At 58.9% G+C, this 15080-nt stretch overlaps 2 protein-coding genes across 5 annotated transcripts in view; one reads left to right on the top strand and one right to left on the bottom strand.

Moving 5' to 3' along the window:
- Positions 1–627: 627 nt before the first annotated feature.
- On the top strand, positions 628–14931 carry CNTNAP1 (contactin associated protein 1). The gene is made up of 24 exons (XM_045781519.2): positions 628–849; positions 1699–1800; positions 1894–2087; positions 2492–2639; positions 2720–2923; positions 3509–3693; positions 4223–4366; positions 5054–5315; positions 6075–6224; positions 6470–6641; positions 7095–7201; positions 7348–7467; positions 7835–8038; positions 8241–8397; positions 8482–8609; positions 8903–9088; positions 9563–9784; positions 10041–10280; positions 11387–11740; positions 11894–12021; positions 12441–12534; positions 12726–12971; positions 13073–13120; positions 13586–14931. The coding sequence occupies exons 1-24, from the start codon at positions 786–788 to the stop codon at positions 13870–13872; spliced, it is 4146 nt and encodes a 1381-aa protein (XP_045637475.1). The 5' UTR covers positions 628–785; the 3' UTR covers positions 13873–14931.
- Positions 10794–15080, bottom strand: part of EZH1 (enhancer of zeste 1 polycomb repressive complex 2 subunit) — a 33990-nt gene continuing 29703 nt past the window's right edge. For 3 of the 4 annotated variants that reach the window (XM_087854361.1, XM_087854363.1, XM_087854362.1), the window contains one exon: positions 10794–11242. In XM_087854361.1, coding sequence (XP_087710487.1) covers positions 11107–11242 — 136 coding nt within the window. In that variant the 3' untranslated portion in view covers positions 10794–11106. The remainder of the gene's footprint in view (positions 11243–15080) is intronic. The other variant, XM_045781521.2, reaches the window with a different exon arrangement.

Raw genomic sequence — 15080 nt, 5'->3', positions numbered from 1 at the left:
GGAGAGGGACCAAGAGGGCGGTGGGGATTAGGGTCTGTGGGTTCCCTTTACCTAACTTTCCCATTCCACCCCCTAATTTTTTTTTCCTCTTTCCCCTGCCAGTAGAAAAAGAATGGGTTTGGGAATATCATTTGCTAGCTACCTGTGTGATCTTGAGTAATTTTACCTCTTTGAGCCGCAGGTTTCTCATCTGCAAAGTGGAGTAAAGTAAAAATGTCGAATTCACAGGGTTATGAGGGTGCCTAGGACAGGTGCCTGAAGCATAATTTGCCTTCAGAAAATGTTAGATTGTTTTACTTGCTCTCTCCATCTCCAGGTACCAACCCCCCGCTTTTCTTGGATTTTTGGGGACCTCTCCACTGGCCTTAGCCTTCCTTCCCCCACCCCTGCGGCCACAGTCCCTGCCAGCCTCGGGTTATTCAGGGTATTTCCCGGCGGCTGGAGGCTCTCTACCCCCGCCCTTTCGCAGCAGGGCTGAGGCGCGCGCTTGCGCGGGGTCCGGGAAAGCTGCGCGTGCCGGGAGAGAGAGGCTGGGGAAGGGGGGAGGTGAGAGGAGAGAGGGTGGGAAGGAGAGAGCGAGCAGCGGAGAACCTAGAACGAGAGAGAGAGAGAGAGAAGGGAGAAGGGTTGGGGGAGTGAGAGGATAGAGGGAGGGGTGGGTTAGGAGGAGAGACAACGATCCGCTGCGAACCCCAGGAGGAGACCTGAGAGCCCGAGCTGGACCTGGAGCCCTAGACGGAGCCGGGCACTGGGAGGCGGCCGCCGAGACCCGTCAGCCCTGCACCATGTGTCTTCGGCTTCTCTGCATCCTGCTCGCCGCGGTCTCAGGAGCCTGGGGCTGGGGCTACTGTGAGTGCCGGGCTCAGGTGCAGCAGGGTGGGGCCGGGGAGTCCAGTGCCTGCAGGGCGGGTCCAGCCGCATTGCGGCTAGGTGGTCGCGGGTCCCTTCCCCGGCCGGCGCGCGCTTGCTCGTTCCCATCCTTCCCTGCCTCTCCCCCGCGCTCCGCAATGCAGCTCCGAGGCTGGCGCGCGCTCCCGGGCCGGTGCTGGGCTCCGAGGAGCCGAGGATCCAGCCGGCCCCGGGCAGGGATTTGGGACGGAGATCCAAGCGGGAGCTGGTGCCTGGGCTTGAGGGTTGGGGATAAGGGTGGTACTGGTGATCCCACCTGGGGTTAAGGTTTTGCCAGCGTCTGGGGCTGGGCTTGGAGCTGGCCCAGGGTCTAGGGTTTGGGGCTGGGGCTGGATTTTGAGGCTGGGATCCAAGCAGGAGTTGGTGACCCTGATCGATGCTAAGGTTGATCGTGGAGCTGGTGATGCTGGTATGACTGGCGGGGTTTGGGACCAAGGCCTAGATTTGGGGTTGGTGAGGGTTGGGGGTGCTGATGAGTGGGATTGATGATAAGGCTGGGGCCGGATGGGTACCTTGGGCTGACTGGGGTTCTGAAAGATGCTGAGGTTTGGGGTTGTGTTTGGGGGAGTACTAAGCCTGGGGTGGTACCGGGGCAGTCACAGAGCTAGGGAAGGCCTGGCTTAGGGGTCCCCCAGAAGGAGAAGGCAGACTCCCCTGAGTGTGCAGCTGTTGCTTAAGTTAGTGCTGGGGTGGCTGCTGGGGAACAGAGAAGGAGGAGCTCAATGTGTGTGGTCTTTGGAAGGACCTGGGAGGGGCCGCACCACCAAAATGTCTGTTTCCCCAACCCAGACGGCTGTGATGAGGAGCTGGTCGGGCCTCTGTACGCACGCTCCCTGGGGGCCTCCTCCTACTATGGGCTCTTCACTGCGCCCCGCTTTGCCCGGCTGCACGGTGAGCGAGGCACCGCCCCAAGGTGTGGTCGGAACTCTGGAGGGTTAGGGATAACGGGAGAGCCGGTGGAAAAAGCCCTTGCCTCTTCTATAGGCATAAGCGGATGGTCTCCCCGAACTGGGGACCCGAATCCCTGGCTCCAGATCGACCTAATGAAGAAGCACCGCATCCGAGCTGTGGCCACCCAGGGCTCGTTTAACTCGTGGGATTGGGTCACACGCTACATGCTGCTCTACGGGGACCGAGTGGACAGCTGGACACCATTCTACCAGCGAGGGCACAATGCGGTATTCCAGGCCCCCTGTGCACACACTTGGAGAACCTCTCAGTTCTGCAACCTGGGCTGGGCACTAGCTTGGTCGTGGGGACACACCTGAGGAGCAGTGACTTCCAATCTGGGGATTCAGTCCACAGGGACGGTCTGCTCACCATGTGTGCAAGACTTTCTCAGATGACAGCGTTTACCATACTTTAGGATCAAATCTGGGAGAGCTTCTTGAAGGAGGTGACATCTGAGTTGAGCTTTGAGGAAATAATAGGGTGGCAGGAGAGGGCACCTATTTTTCTAAAGCCATGAGGGCCCAGGGGATTAAGGAGAGTTTGCTTTCTGGAAGTGGATATTGGCTGGGAGGCTGCAGAGAAACAAAGCAGAAGGTGGGGACCTGGTCTCTCCCCTGCCCTTCCCCCTCAGACCTTCTTCGGTAACGTGAACGAGTCGGCGATAGTGCGCCACGACTTGCACTACCACTTCACCGCGCGCTACATCCGCATCGTGCCACTGGCTTGGAACCCGCGCGGCAAGATCGGCCTGAGGCTCGGCATCTACGGCTGCCCTTACAGTAAGAGCGCGGAGGGCGTGGCGGGGGGGCTTCGGGGGACAGTCTTCCGGTGCTCGGCCCACCTACTGTCCCTCGCGCAGAGTCCGACGTGCTCTATTTCGACGGCGATGATGCCATCTCGTACCGCTTCCCGCGAGGGGTCAGCCGAAGCCTGTGGGACGTGTTCGCCTTCAGCTTCAAGACCGAAGAGAAGGACGGGCTCCTGCTGCACGCCGAGGGCGTCCAGGGCGACTACGTGACCCTGGAGCTGCAGGGGGCGCACTTGCTGCTGCACATGAGCCTGGGTGAGCTCAGCTACGGGGGGGTGCGACCCCGGCGGTTCTGCCGCCACGCCCCTCGCTTCGCCGCCTCCGCGAAGCCGCGCCCACTCCCGATCTTGCCCTTCCTTTCTGTTTGGGCCAATCTGTCTTCCTCCTGCACAGTTTGGTGCTCGCAAAACACTGGACTCCGAGTCAGGAGATCTGGATGCCAGTCTCAGCTCCACCTACCAGTGGTGTGTCCTTGGACAAGACACTGCTCCAGTCTGTTTCCTCATTGTAGAAACCTTATATATACTACCCGTACATATACGTATAAAGCCAAAGAGTTGTTATTTTGTATCTCATTAGCTTGTCATAACATCCTTATGATGAGGTAGAAGCAGCTATTGGGAAACAGGTTAAATGATTTACCGTAAGTCCCATACTCGCCAGTGGCCACCTCTCCACCCCCAGCTGAAGACATCCAATCTCTATATGCCCACGGTCCCAGGCTGCCCTGGGCCCTGTGCCAACCCTTCTCTGTGCTCCTGGCTGCTGCTGCACCTGGGGGCTAGGCCTCTCTGGGGCTCTGCAGGTTGCAGGTCTGACCCTGCTTCTCCGTCCCCTCAGGCAGCAGCCCCATCCAGCCCAGGCCCGGTCACACCAGTGTGAGCGCTGGTGGCGTCCTCAACGACCAGCACTGGCATTATGTCCGTGTGGACCGATTTGGCCGGGAGGCAAACCTCACCCTGGACGGCTACGTGCAGCGCTTTGTGCTCAACGGTGACTTCGAGAGGCTGAACCTGGACAACGAGGTGAGCAGAGTGATTCATTTAGTCAAGTTGGGGTGCTGGGTGGGTCGATGGGGGACAGTGCTTTTCTCTACCATGCTTTCCAGTTCCTGAAGATCCTAGCAGCTCTTGGCAAACGTGTAGCTCACAGGCCTGGGTTGTTGTGGCTGTGATTGCTGTTAGCAGGCAGATTTCCTGGGCACCACCCCCAGAACAACTGACATGGGATCTGGAAATCTGGGTTTGGGGATGGAACAAGATGAGAAAATTGCCCCGTTGGATTGCCCGACTCTGTGGCCCTGATCTGCAAATGAAGAATCCCAGACAGGTTAATTGACTTACCCAAGGGCATGCAGCCACTCGCTGTGTGGCAGAGTCAGGGCTAGCACCCAAGCCTGGGGAGGCCCAGCGAGCTTCCAGCTTTAATACCAATACTGGGGAAATTTTATAAAGCCAGGCCAGGAGCCTGGGAAAGCGTGGGGTGGAGGAGCGAGAAAGGTGCGCATGCGCGTTCTGGCACCCAGGGAACCTAACCCTCCCACCCCGCCCGCAGATGTACATTGGGGGTCTGGTGGGCCCTGCGCAGAAGAACCTTGCCTATCGGCATAATTTCCGCGGCTGCATGGAGAACATAATCTTCAACCGAGTCAACATCGCAGACCTGGCCGTGCGGCGCCATTCGAGGATTACCTTCGAGGCCAGTGGGCTGGGGGATCAGGGAGGGCGGGACATCAAAGCTGCTTGGAAAGCAAAGAGAATCAGATAAAAGCTGAGGATCCCTCTCTCCCCAGCCAAATGCTCAAGCTGGGGGGTGGGGGGTGCATCACGGACTCACAGGAGGTGCAAAGGCCACCCCTCCCTAACCCTCAGTTAAGAAGCTGTGGTCTGGTCTAACCACATCCTCAATTAATGCTCGAGGAAAATCAGGTGCAGAGACCCGGCCGGAGTGGCTTGGCCGGGGATGACGGACTTGTACAGTGGTTGAGTCGGTCTTGAACCCAGGTCTGTTTTGGTGTGGTCCCCACCCCCCACCCCACCCCACCCCACCCCACCTCTGCAGCGAGTATTCTAGTGCTTGAAGCTGCCTCTCCGGGCTGGGAGGAAGGGAAGGAGCCGGTCGCCCTGGAGACGGAGTCAAGCAGCGAGAGCCTGCAGAGTCCCCCAGGGCGACTTGGTTGGAGACCCCCTCCACAGCTGGTTATGTCTGTGGGGTGTGGGAATGGCCCGAGTGGGAGGTCTTACCCCCTCCCCGGCACACACCCCGACGGAGGGCCGTGTGTGTGTGTGGGGGGGTCTTAGACGGGTATGGAAAGTGAATTCCCCGCGGAGGCAGGCGGCACAGTCATTCTCTCGGGGGCTGACGGAGCCTTACTTTCGTCCGCAGGGTAAGGTGGCCTTCCGTTGCCTGGACCCGGTCCCTCACCCCGTCAACTTCGGAGGGCCTCACAACTTCGTGCAAGTGCCTGGCTTCCCGCGCCGAGGCCGCTTCGCCGTCTCCTTTCGCTTCCGCACCTGGGACCTCACGGGGCTGCTACTCTTCTCCCGCCTGGGGGACGGGCTGGGCCACGTGGAGCTGATGCTCAGCGAAGGGCAGGTCAACGTGTCCATCGCGCAGACCGGCCGGAAGAAGCTTCAGTTCGCTGCGGGTGAGCGGGGGAGAGCGGGGGCAGGCGCCAGGGGGCCAGAGAGCGCAGGGGAGGAGCGGGTGTGGGCCTGCCCCGAGGCCCTCGGCACTGGAGAGGGCTGAGGCAGGGGAGGGAGCAGGCGGGCGACCCCGGGCGCGGGGAAAAGGGGGGAGTAGATGGGGGCGGGGAGGCAGATCGGAGAGCCTAGGGGGTGCTGGGAGAGCCGGGAAGCCTGAGGAGTCCTGGTACCCGCTAGCTCCAGGGGGCTCCAGAGGTGCGTGTGACTCAGACTGCCTCAGCTGTTGGGGCTGGTGAAGACGGACAGTTAGAGACGCCGCTCAGGGTGATAAGTGTAACGGAGGGGGCGGTGCCTGGGCGGCTCAGTGGGCTAAGCAGTGACTCTTGCTTTCCGCTCAGGTCGTGATCTCAGGGTGATGAGATCGCCCCCCTTGGGGAGCTCCGCACTCAGAGGGGAGTCCGCTTGAGATTGTCTTTCTCCCTCTCCCTCAGCCCCCTCCATGGGCACTCTCCACTATCTTCTCTCTGTCTCAGATAAATAAATCTTTAATATATACATTTAATACATATTATATATTATTTATATATTTAACATATATATTTTAACATATTATATATTTTATATACATTACATATATATATTTATATAGTGTAATGGAGGGCACATAAGCACAGAGTGAGGTTGCTGCTTTCCTGCTTAAGACACCCTTCTCTCAGAATGTGGTACTTCCCACACCCACACCATCCTTTTTTCCTGTCCAGGGTACCGCCTGAATGATGGCTTTTGGCACGAGGTGAATTTTGCAGCCCAGGAGAACCATGCAGTCATCAGCATTGATGACGTGGAGGGGGCAGAGGTCAGGGTCTCATACCCTCTGCTGATCCGCACTGGCACCTCATACTTCTTTGGGGGTAAGTGGAGCCAACCTGGCCAGACCCCTGTCTCTGGGTGGGAAGGCACCACCCAAGTCCCCTCAGATGAGGCTACCTGGAGAGTTTTGCAGGGATAAATCCCTCTCTCCCCTCTGGAGCCTTGGAGACTGGAAGGTCATTGCCATTGTCTCTGGGCCCCCTGTCTGACTTTCCTTTGGCATCTCCCTGGGGGAGGGTCTCTGGGGTCTCCCCTGGGGAGGGCCTCACAGGGGTGGTTGCTCCAGGTTGTCCCAAACCAGCCAGTCGATCGGGCTGCCACTCCAACCAGACGGCGTTCCATGGCTGCATGGAGCTGCTCAAGGTGGATGGTCAACTGGTCAACCTGACTCTGGTGGAGGGCCGGCGGCTTGGATACTATGCTGAGGTCCTCTTTGACACATGTGGCATCACTGATAGGTATCCAGAAGCCCCTCTCCCTGCAAGAGGTGACCCCTCCAAAGCCCTGTTCGGTGGTCTCCCAATGGGAGTGGGCTTTCTCATAATCTCCCTTCTCCTGGTCCCAGCTCCTCAGTCTCCCACCTGGAGATGATTCCTCCTTGACCTCTTGTCTTATCCTCTTGTCCTTCTTTACCTAGTTCTTCCGTTAAGGTGACACATGCTCAGAATGGAAATGAAGCATCTGTTCTTGGTCCTAGAGGGTTTCCTTCTAGGGGGGAGGGGGAAGGGGCAGGTAAACAGTAGTCCGTGAGCCCTGAGGCCTGCCTAATGTGCTAGCACTTAGGCTTGTACCTGGCTAGTTATGTTGGGTTCTGGTGTTCTCAGGAGCCAGAAGTGAAGCTTGTAGGGAGCAGACCCCATGCTCACGCTCACAGTAAGGCGCCTTCTCTTGGTGCTGACCGCCTTCCCTAGGTGTAGCCCTAACATGTGTGAGCATGATGGACGCTGCTACCAGTCCTGGGATGACTTCATCTGCTATTGTGAACTGACAGGCTACAAGGGGGAGACCTGTCACCAACGTAAGCCAGCTGGGGGATGGGGACCACTCAGGGGCAAGGGAGGCCAGGAGGTTGCTGGGGATCACGAGGCTGCTAGAGCTGGTAGGACTGGCCCTTCTAGGCCTCTGACCCCATAACTGCTCTTTCCCTACCCCACGACCTACCAGCTCTGTATAAGGAATCTTGCGAGGCTTATCGGCTCAGTGGCAAAACTTCTGGAAACTTCACCATTGATCCTGATGGCAGTGGCCCTCTGAAGCCATTTGTAGTGTACTGTGATATCCGAGGTAAGTGGCTCTGATGGGCGGTGAAGGGGCAGCTGACAAGGTTGTGAGGGGGTGTGGGGGAAACAGGGGATTGAAGGGGAGACAGGGGCCCAGCAAGATTAAACTGGGGTAGGGGGTAAAGGATGGCAGAGGGGAAAGGGGACACTCAGGAATTTGTAATCTAGCCTTGCAGATAAATTCCAGCTTCCTGATCCAGGCCAGCTGTCACATCTCCAGCCTACAAATGTCGAGGGCCCAGAGCTGGGCTGGAACGGAGCTGCTGGCCACATTTATTGGCTCTGAGGAGCAGCAGTGCTGGTGGAGGTGGGCAGGGAGATGGTAAAGAATCCCCATCTCGAGCCCAAGCTCTGTCCCTTCACTCCCCCAGAGAACCGAGCATGGACAGTTGTGCGGCATGACAGGCTGTGGACAACTCGGGTGACAGGGTCCAGCATGGAGCGGCCATTCCTGGGGGCCATCCAGTACTGGAATGCCTCCTGGGAGGAAGTCAGTGCCCTGGCCAATGCTTCCCAGCACTGCGAACAGTGGATTGAGTTCTCCTGCTACAATTCCCGGCTGCTCAACACCGCTGGTGAGGGCCTGGGGCGCAGAGGGCGAGGCGCGGAGCTGGGCGGGGGGGAGGCTTGGGAGGTGCTTGGGAGGAAGGAACCAGGGGTTTCAGCTGGAGCTCTTGAACCTTCGAGCCAGGATCTGGGCTGGTTGGACAGGGGAGAGTGGAGCCCAGGGGCTATTGGAGGGATGGGGCCTGGAAACTGCCTACACGTCTTCCCCAGGAGGCTACCCCTACAGCTTCTGGATCGGCCGAAATGAGGAACAGCACTTCTACTGGGGAGGCTCGCAGCCTGGGATCCAGCGCTGCGCCTGTGGTCTGGACCGGAGCTGCGTGGACCCCGCTCTGCACTGTAACTGTGACGCCGACCAGCCCCAGTGGTGAGGGGCGCAGGGACAGGGCGTTCAGGATTCCAGGGGCAGCGGAGCGGCAGGAGCTGAGCCATTGCATCCTGCCCCCCACAGGAGAACCGACAAGGGGCTGCTGACCTTCGTGGACCATTTGCCCGTCACTCAGGTGGTGGTGGGGGATACGAACCGCTCCAATTCTGAGGCCCAGTTCTTCCTGAGGCCTCTGCGCTGCTATGGCGATCGTGAGTGGCAGACCCCTTTTGTGTGCCCTCCCAGGGTTGGCTCTCCAGTTTGCAAAATTTAGGCCACCTGACCCGCTGCGGGTCTCTAGGACATCCTGCCAGACACCTAGCTCCTCCTGGGATGGGACCCCTCTGTGTTGTTCCCCTGCACCTTATTCTCTTTCGTTAGACCCCCTCCTCTCCCCATGGCTACCCCTAGCTCTCCCCCTTGCCCTGTCTTCCCCCACCCCACCGGGAGCTCCCTTACTTCTCCACCCTCCAACCTCCCTGACAAGGCTCTCCTGGTTTTGCAGGAAATTCCTGGAACACCATCTCCTTCCACACTGGGGCTGCCCTACGCTTCCCCCCCATCCGTGCCAACCACAGCCTTGATGTCTCCTTCTACTTCAGGACCTCGGCTCCCTCGGGAGTCTTCCTAGAGAATATGGGGGGCCCCTACTGCCAGTGGCGCCGACCTTACGTGCGGGTGGAACTCAACAGTGAGCGGGCAGACGCTGGGAGGGGACATGGGCTAGATGGAGATCTCTGGGGGAGGTAGGGTAGGCAGAGGCTGGGGGAAGGCACAGGGGCAGATGCCAGCATGGGAAGGGCTTTAGGTAACGGTGGGTTCTAGACCCAGCTCTGTCTTGGTAGCTGGCTTTGTGAACTTGGGTACTTACTCTGGGCCATAGGCCCCTCACGTGGGAATAAGGCAGCTGGACCCCCGAGGTGTTTTCCACCTGACTAGCTATGCTTCTAACCTCAGAAGTGGGGCTGGGAAACTGCTTCAGAGATCTGCAAATCTCCTGAAGAGACCAGGAGCGTAAGGTTTTGAGGAGTTTATGGGTTTTGTCCCAGGCTGAGGACAAACTGGAGGGACATTCAAGGAGCTCCAAGGAGTGAGGAAGAGAGGTGGTATGGGGGAGCGGTCCGTGAGGTCTGAGTCCTTTCTCCCCACCCGCTGTGTTGTCCAGCATCTCGGGACGTGGTCTTTGCCTTCGATGTGGGGAATGGGGATGAGAACCTGACGGTGCACTCGGATGACTTTGAATTCAACGACGATGAGTGGCACCTGGTCCGGGCGGAAATCAACGTGAAGCAGGCCCGGCTCCGTGTGGACCACCGGCCCTGGGTGCTGCGGCCCATGCCCCTGCAGACCTACATCTGGCTGGAGTACGACCAGCCCCTTTATGTCGGTGAGCGGCAACCGTGCACCGGGTCTGAGGCCTCTTGCTCCTTCCCGCCCTCTCACCGCAGCGCTCCCTGCTTCCAGGAGCCCCGTGTCTGAGGTCCCGATGCCCTCTGCTGCAGAGTGGGCCAAGAGCTCACCTCTCCCCTCTAGGCCATGGATTTTATTCCATGAGTTCATTCCCCTTGGCTCCCTTCCCAACCCCAATACTCATCCCTGTCTCCGGCTCTACACCCATTCCTTGACCTGCCCGCCCTTCCCAGGATCCGCAGAGCTTAAGAGGCGCCCCTTCGTGGGTTGCTTGAGGGCGATGCGTCTGAATGGAGTGACTCTGAACCTGGAAGGCCGCGCCAACGCCTCGGAGGGTACCTCCCCCAACTGCACAGGCCATTGCGCCCACCCCCGCTTCCCCTGCTCCCACGGAGGCCGCTGTGTGGAGCGCTACAGCTATTACACGTGCGACTGTGACCTCACGGCTTTTGATGGGCCATACTGCAACCACGGTCAGTGCAGCTGCTTACGGGAGGCCCGGGAGCCACAGGGCGCAGTGGGGTGTAGGGAGGGCAAGGGTAGGACAGAGGGTGCAGAGTTAGCCCCAGAGACAACTAGAGTTGTCCCTGGGTTCCTGAGCTCTGGGGCGGCGCCGTCTGGCAGCTGAAGAAGCCGGGTGACTCCAAGTCATAAAGTGGGGGGTGGGGGGGAAGGCATGGTGAAGCTGGCTGGTCCTAAAAGAACTCAAAGCAGCCGGCAAATAACTTCCCCATCTTCCCACTGTCACCAAGATGTCACAGGTTACCCCCCTTGCAAGCATGCCTGTCTCAGGCGGCTCGATGCCCTCCTATGCCATTTCCTAGTTGATAACCGCTGAGCTCCTAAAACATGTCTTCAGCCTGGTTCTTGGTTAAGGCAAGCCTTGACATTCGCCGTAGCAAGATTCTGCACATGAACCCAGACTGCATCCTTCCTAAGGCTGGCCTAGGAGGATGCGCGCGCAGGTAGGTTAACGGTGTGAGAAGTCTGCAGGAGCAGGGAGATGCAGGGACTCGGGGACCAGCAGAGGACCCCTGGCCTTGGTTTGGAAGTGTGAGCAGTGGCGAGTGTACCAGAGGGCATCACGATGCTTCGATTCCTTTTTTTTCTTTTTTTTTGAAGGTTTTATTTATTTGAGAGAGAGAGAGAGAGAGCGCGTGCACGAGCAGGGGGAGGGGCAGAGGAAGAAGCAGGGAGCCCGATGCAGGGCTCGATCCCAGGACCCCGGGATCATGACCTGAGCCGAAGGCAGACGCTTAACCGACTGAGCCAGCCAGGCGCCCCCGTGATACCTCGATTCTAATCTTGGCTCTCCGCATACTGCGTATCCTTGTGGCAGTCGCTAGCCATTCCCGTGCCTCCGTCTCCCCATCTGTAAAAGGCACGGGTTGTACTGGATGATCTTTTCCATTTCTCACGGTTTGAAGATTTCATTCTGTGACAAAGGGGACCTAACGGTGAATGGAGGTATGCTGCGATAGCAGCAGAACCCGAGGGCAAGGTCCCCGGCGGCCCGTGGACGACATACAGCGTCGCAATCCGGGAGCGGCGGCCCTGACCTCCCTCCCTCTGCCTGCAGATATCGGCGGATTCTTCGAGGCCGGCAGCTGGATGCGCTACAACCTGCAGTCCGCGCTGCGCTCGGCGGCCCGGGAGTTCTCGCACATGCTGAGCCGGCCGGTGCCGGGCTACGAGCCGGGCTACATCCCCGGCTACGACACTCCGGGCTACGTGCCTGGCTACCACGGGCCCGGGTACCGTCTGCCCGAATACCCCCGGCCTGGCCGGCCGGTGCCCGGCTACCGCGGGCCGGTGTACAACGTCACGGGAGAGGAGGTGTCCTTCAGCTTCAGCACGGACTCCGCCCCCGCCGTCCTGCTCTACGTCAGCTCCTTCGTGCGGGACTACATGGCCGTGCTCATCAAGGAAGACGGTAGGGTCCCACAGGCCGCGCGACTCCAGCTTCCTGCCAGGCGCCCTTCACCTTCCGAACTCCTGGTTCGCTGATACAAGGCCCCGAGCGCGCTCCGAAGAGGAGGGTTGTCGGAGCCGAGAGGAGCCCCCCTTTCTCCTGCCCCTCCCACAGGGACGCTGCAGCTGCGGTACCAGCTGGGCACCAGCCCCTACGTGTACCAGCTGACCACGAGGCCAGTCACCGACGGCCAGCCCCACAGCGTCAACATCACCCGGGTCTACCGCAACCTCTTCATCCAGGTGCGCGTGGAGGGACGGGCACGAGGGGGGTGAAGCCGCTCAGATCGCAGCCAGGTTGTGGCCCCCGGGGAAGGTGTTAGCATGAGTAGAGCGCATCCCAATTTACAGAGGATTTTCGTGTGTGTTACCTTCTGTGAGCCTCACGACGGCTCCGGGAGGCCGTTCGGGGAGGCGGGCGTGCTTACGTCTGTTGGAGGGCAGTGCAGGGGCTCGGGCAGGCACGTGGCCGTCCACAAAGTCTAACCACGGGTGGCTGTTGGGTTTTTCATACGGAACCCTTCATCCGGGCCTAGGGGCTGTCCCCCTAGGACTGAGCGAGGGCTCCCCAGCTGCCTGGACGGCACGGGAGTTCCTGCAGGGTCTTGGCTTCGCCCTGGCCTCGGGTCCTGCCTCCCTCAGCGCCTCTCCCCTCCCCGCAGGTGGACTACTTCCCGCTCACAGAACAGAAGTTCTCGCTGCTGGTGGACAGCCAGCTGGACTCACCCAAGGCCTTGTATCTAGGGCGTGTTATGGGTGAGTTGCGGGTGCTGGTGCGTTTGGGGTGCGGGGAGGGCTGTGGGTGAAGTCCCTGGAGCCCAGAGGAGCGAGGGAACTGGGACCGGCTGTGAAGGTGGTGAAACGAGGGGCAGGAAACCCGCGGACAGTGAGCGGGGCCAGGTCGGGTGGTCCCAGCCCCTCTCTCTCTGGGCCTGCCTCTCCCTCAGAGACGGGGGTGATCGACCCAGAGATCCAGCGCTACAACACACCGGGCTTCTCGGGCTGCCTGTCTGGTGTTCGGTTCAACAACGTGGCTCCCCTCAAGACCCACTTCCGGACCCCTCGACCCATGACCGCGGAGCTCGCCGAGGCCCTTCGAGTTCAGGGAGAACTGTCTGAATCGAACTGCGGAGCCATGCCACGTCTGGTCGCAGAGGTGCCGCCTGAGCTGGATCCCTGGTACCTGCCCCCAGGTAGGTCCAGGGGACACACTGAAGGGGGAGGGTCGACAGGGAAGGGAAACGATTCTTGCCACGGAGGAGGCTTCTCCTGACTGGCGCTTTCTCCTCTTCAGACTTCCCGTACTACCACGACGAGGGATGGGTTGCCATACTTTTAGGCTGTGAGTAGCATGATCACGACCCTGACCTAATTCTACCCTCTGTGAGCATTCCCTCCCTGCCCTGGAGCCCCAGGGCTGAGCGGGGCGAAGGCACTAGGCGCGTGGGGGTGCACGCACGGATGAGCTAGGCTGTGCTGACGGTAGTTGAGAATTGAGGATGCTGTGGACTTTTAACTGAAATGAAAAAATGGGGCTATAGCTAAGGGATGAGGAAAGGGGGTTCTAGTAACTTCTAGAGAGGTAAGAAATGGGTAACTCCAGGGATGTGGAAAGAGAATACTAGGAATCGAAGACAGCAGGGGTTAAGCTGGGAATTCAGACCTGCCGGACCCTTGGGAATGGCTCGACATGCTCGAACTGCGGACAGTCATCCACATACACTTTTGGTCGAAAGCATACACGTGTGTCTGTACGCAGGAGAAACCCCCAAGATCGGCCCTGAATTGTTCCTTTTTTCCCTTTCAGTTTTGGTGGCCTTCCTGCTGCTGGGGCTAGTGGGGATGTTGGTGCTCTTCTATCTGCAAAATCATCGCTACAAGGGCTCCTACCACACCAATGAGCCCAAGGCCACCCACGATTACCATCCTGGCAGCAAACCTCCCCTACCTACTTCAGGCGCTGCCCAGGTCCCGGCCCCAACCCCAGCCTCCACCCCAGCCCCAGCCCCAGCCCCTGCCCCAGCCCCTGCCCCAGCCCCTGGCCCCCGGGACCAAAATCTCCCCCAGATCCTGGAGGAGTCCAGGTCTGAATGAATCAGGAGAAGGGCTTTAGGGACCAAGTCCATCTCCTCTGAATCCCCCAGGTCCCACCTCTCCCCACCCCGTCAGGGACATTTGGCTTCTCTTAGCTGGTTCTGCTCATCCAGAGGATGCCCCTCCTGCCAAGTTCGGTGGGCAGAGCTACAGATGGGACCAAAAGGAGTGGCCGACCTCACTGCCTACACCAACGCCCTCCCTGTCCCCATTTCCCCAGGCTCCTGGTTGTTTGCCTGCCCCAAAGGAGAAGCTCCATGGGGTTCAGAGAGGCCCTCTCTGCCATCCCTGTCCCAGCTGCTGCCAGGGATTAACAACAGAGTGCAAGGGAGATTAACTGCTTCCCTTCAAATATTCAATCTCAGCAGGGACAGATGTGTGGGATTGCAGGGATGCACAGGGCATGGGGGGAGGAGGCTGCTAAATCATATCCCCTAGCCTCCCCTCTGCCCTGCAGAACGTCTTCCATCTGCTTCCACTCAGTTGGGGGTTAGGGAAGGCTTCACTGCTGTTCCCCACCCTCTCTTTTTTGTTTTTTCCAGAGACCAAGAGGCCTCGCTTTTAGCACCTTAGCACCTCCGCTGCTTCACACGCTTTAGCCAAAGCCATAAAAAAAAACTTGCAATGTAGAGAGAATAATGCAGACACACTGACTAGCCAGCCCTCTATTCTTCCTCCCTCTTCCAAGATATGCAATAGCCTTGGTGCCTGTCCAAAGGCTTGGCCCCCTCTCCAGTGCATGAGGAGTCCTCTTTCCTCCGCTCAGAGATGCTGCTTCGTTTGCCCAGGAGGTCATATTCTTTATATATATTTTTTGTTGCAAAGTCTCTCTCTAGAGAAACTCTATATATTACTCTAATTTTTTAATTATCAGTTTATATATTAAAGAAAAGAACAATCAACTGTCCTGTGCTGTGCCCACGGTCTGTAGTTTTTGCTTCTCCCATGTTGGAAGTCTTGTGAGGTCTGTTGGCCACTCACCCAGCCTGACCCAGCCTCCACTCTGAAGCCGTGCGCTCAGAGCCAGAGCCGTTCTAATAAAGCAGTGGCAGAGCCCCAGTCTGTGCGTGGTAGCTGGCGTCGTGGCGACGGGATAAGCGGGATGATTTTAAGGGACCTCATCTGAGGGCTCAGGAATTTCTAGGGGGAGCCCTCAGAATCCTTGCATCACCTACCAGAAGCCTGACTGGCTCTCGCCAACTCCCAGA

This window comes from Ursus americanus, chromosome 23, assembly GCF_024610735.1.
Source record: "Ursus americanus isolate L20-20 chromosome 23, mUrsAme1.1.p, whole genome shotgun sequence".
Taxonomy (NCBI): Eukaryota; Metazoa; Chordata; class Mammalia; order Carnivora; family Ursidae; genus Ursus; species Ursus americanus.
This window is presented reverse-complemented; position numbering and strand designations above follow the sequence as displayed.

What these genes read in the sequence shown, in the direction of transcription:
- CNTNAP1 (XM_045781519.2), top strand. Translation starts at nt 786, where the DNA reads ATGTGTCTTCGGCTTCTCTGCATCCTGCTCGCCGCGGTCTCAGGAGCC. An exon ending in CCGCTTTGCCCGGCTGCACG is followed by an intron (nt 1,801 to 1,893) that starts GTGAGCGAGGCA and finishes CCTCTTCTATAG; the next exon opens with GCATAAGCGGATGGTCTCCC. An exon ending in GACGCCGACCAGCCCCAGTG is followed by an intron (nt 8,398 to 8,481) that starts GTGAGGGGCGCA and finishes TGCCCCCCACAG; the next exon opens with GAGAACCGACAAGGGGCTGC.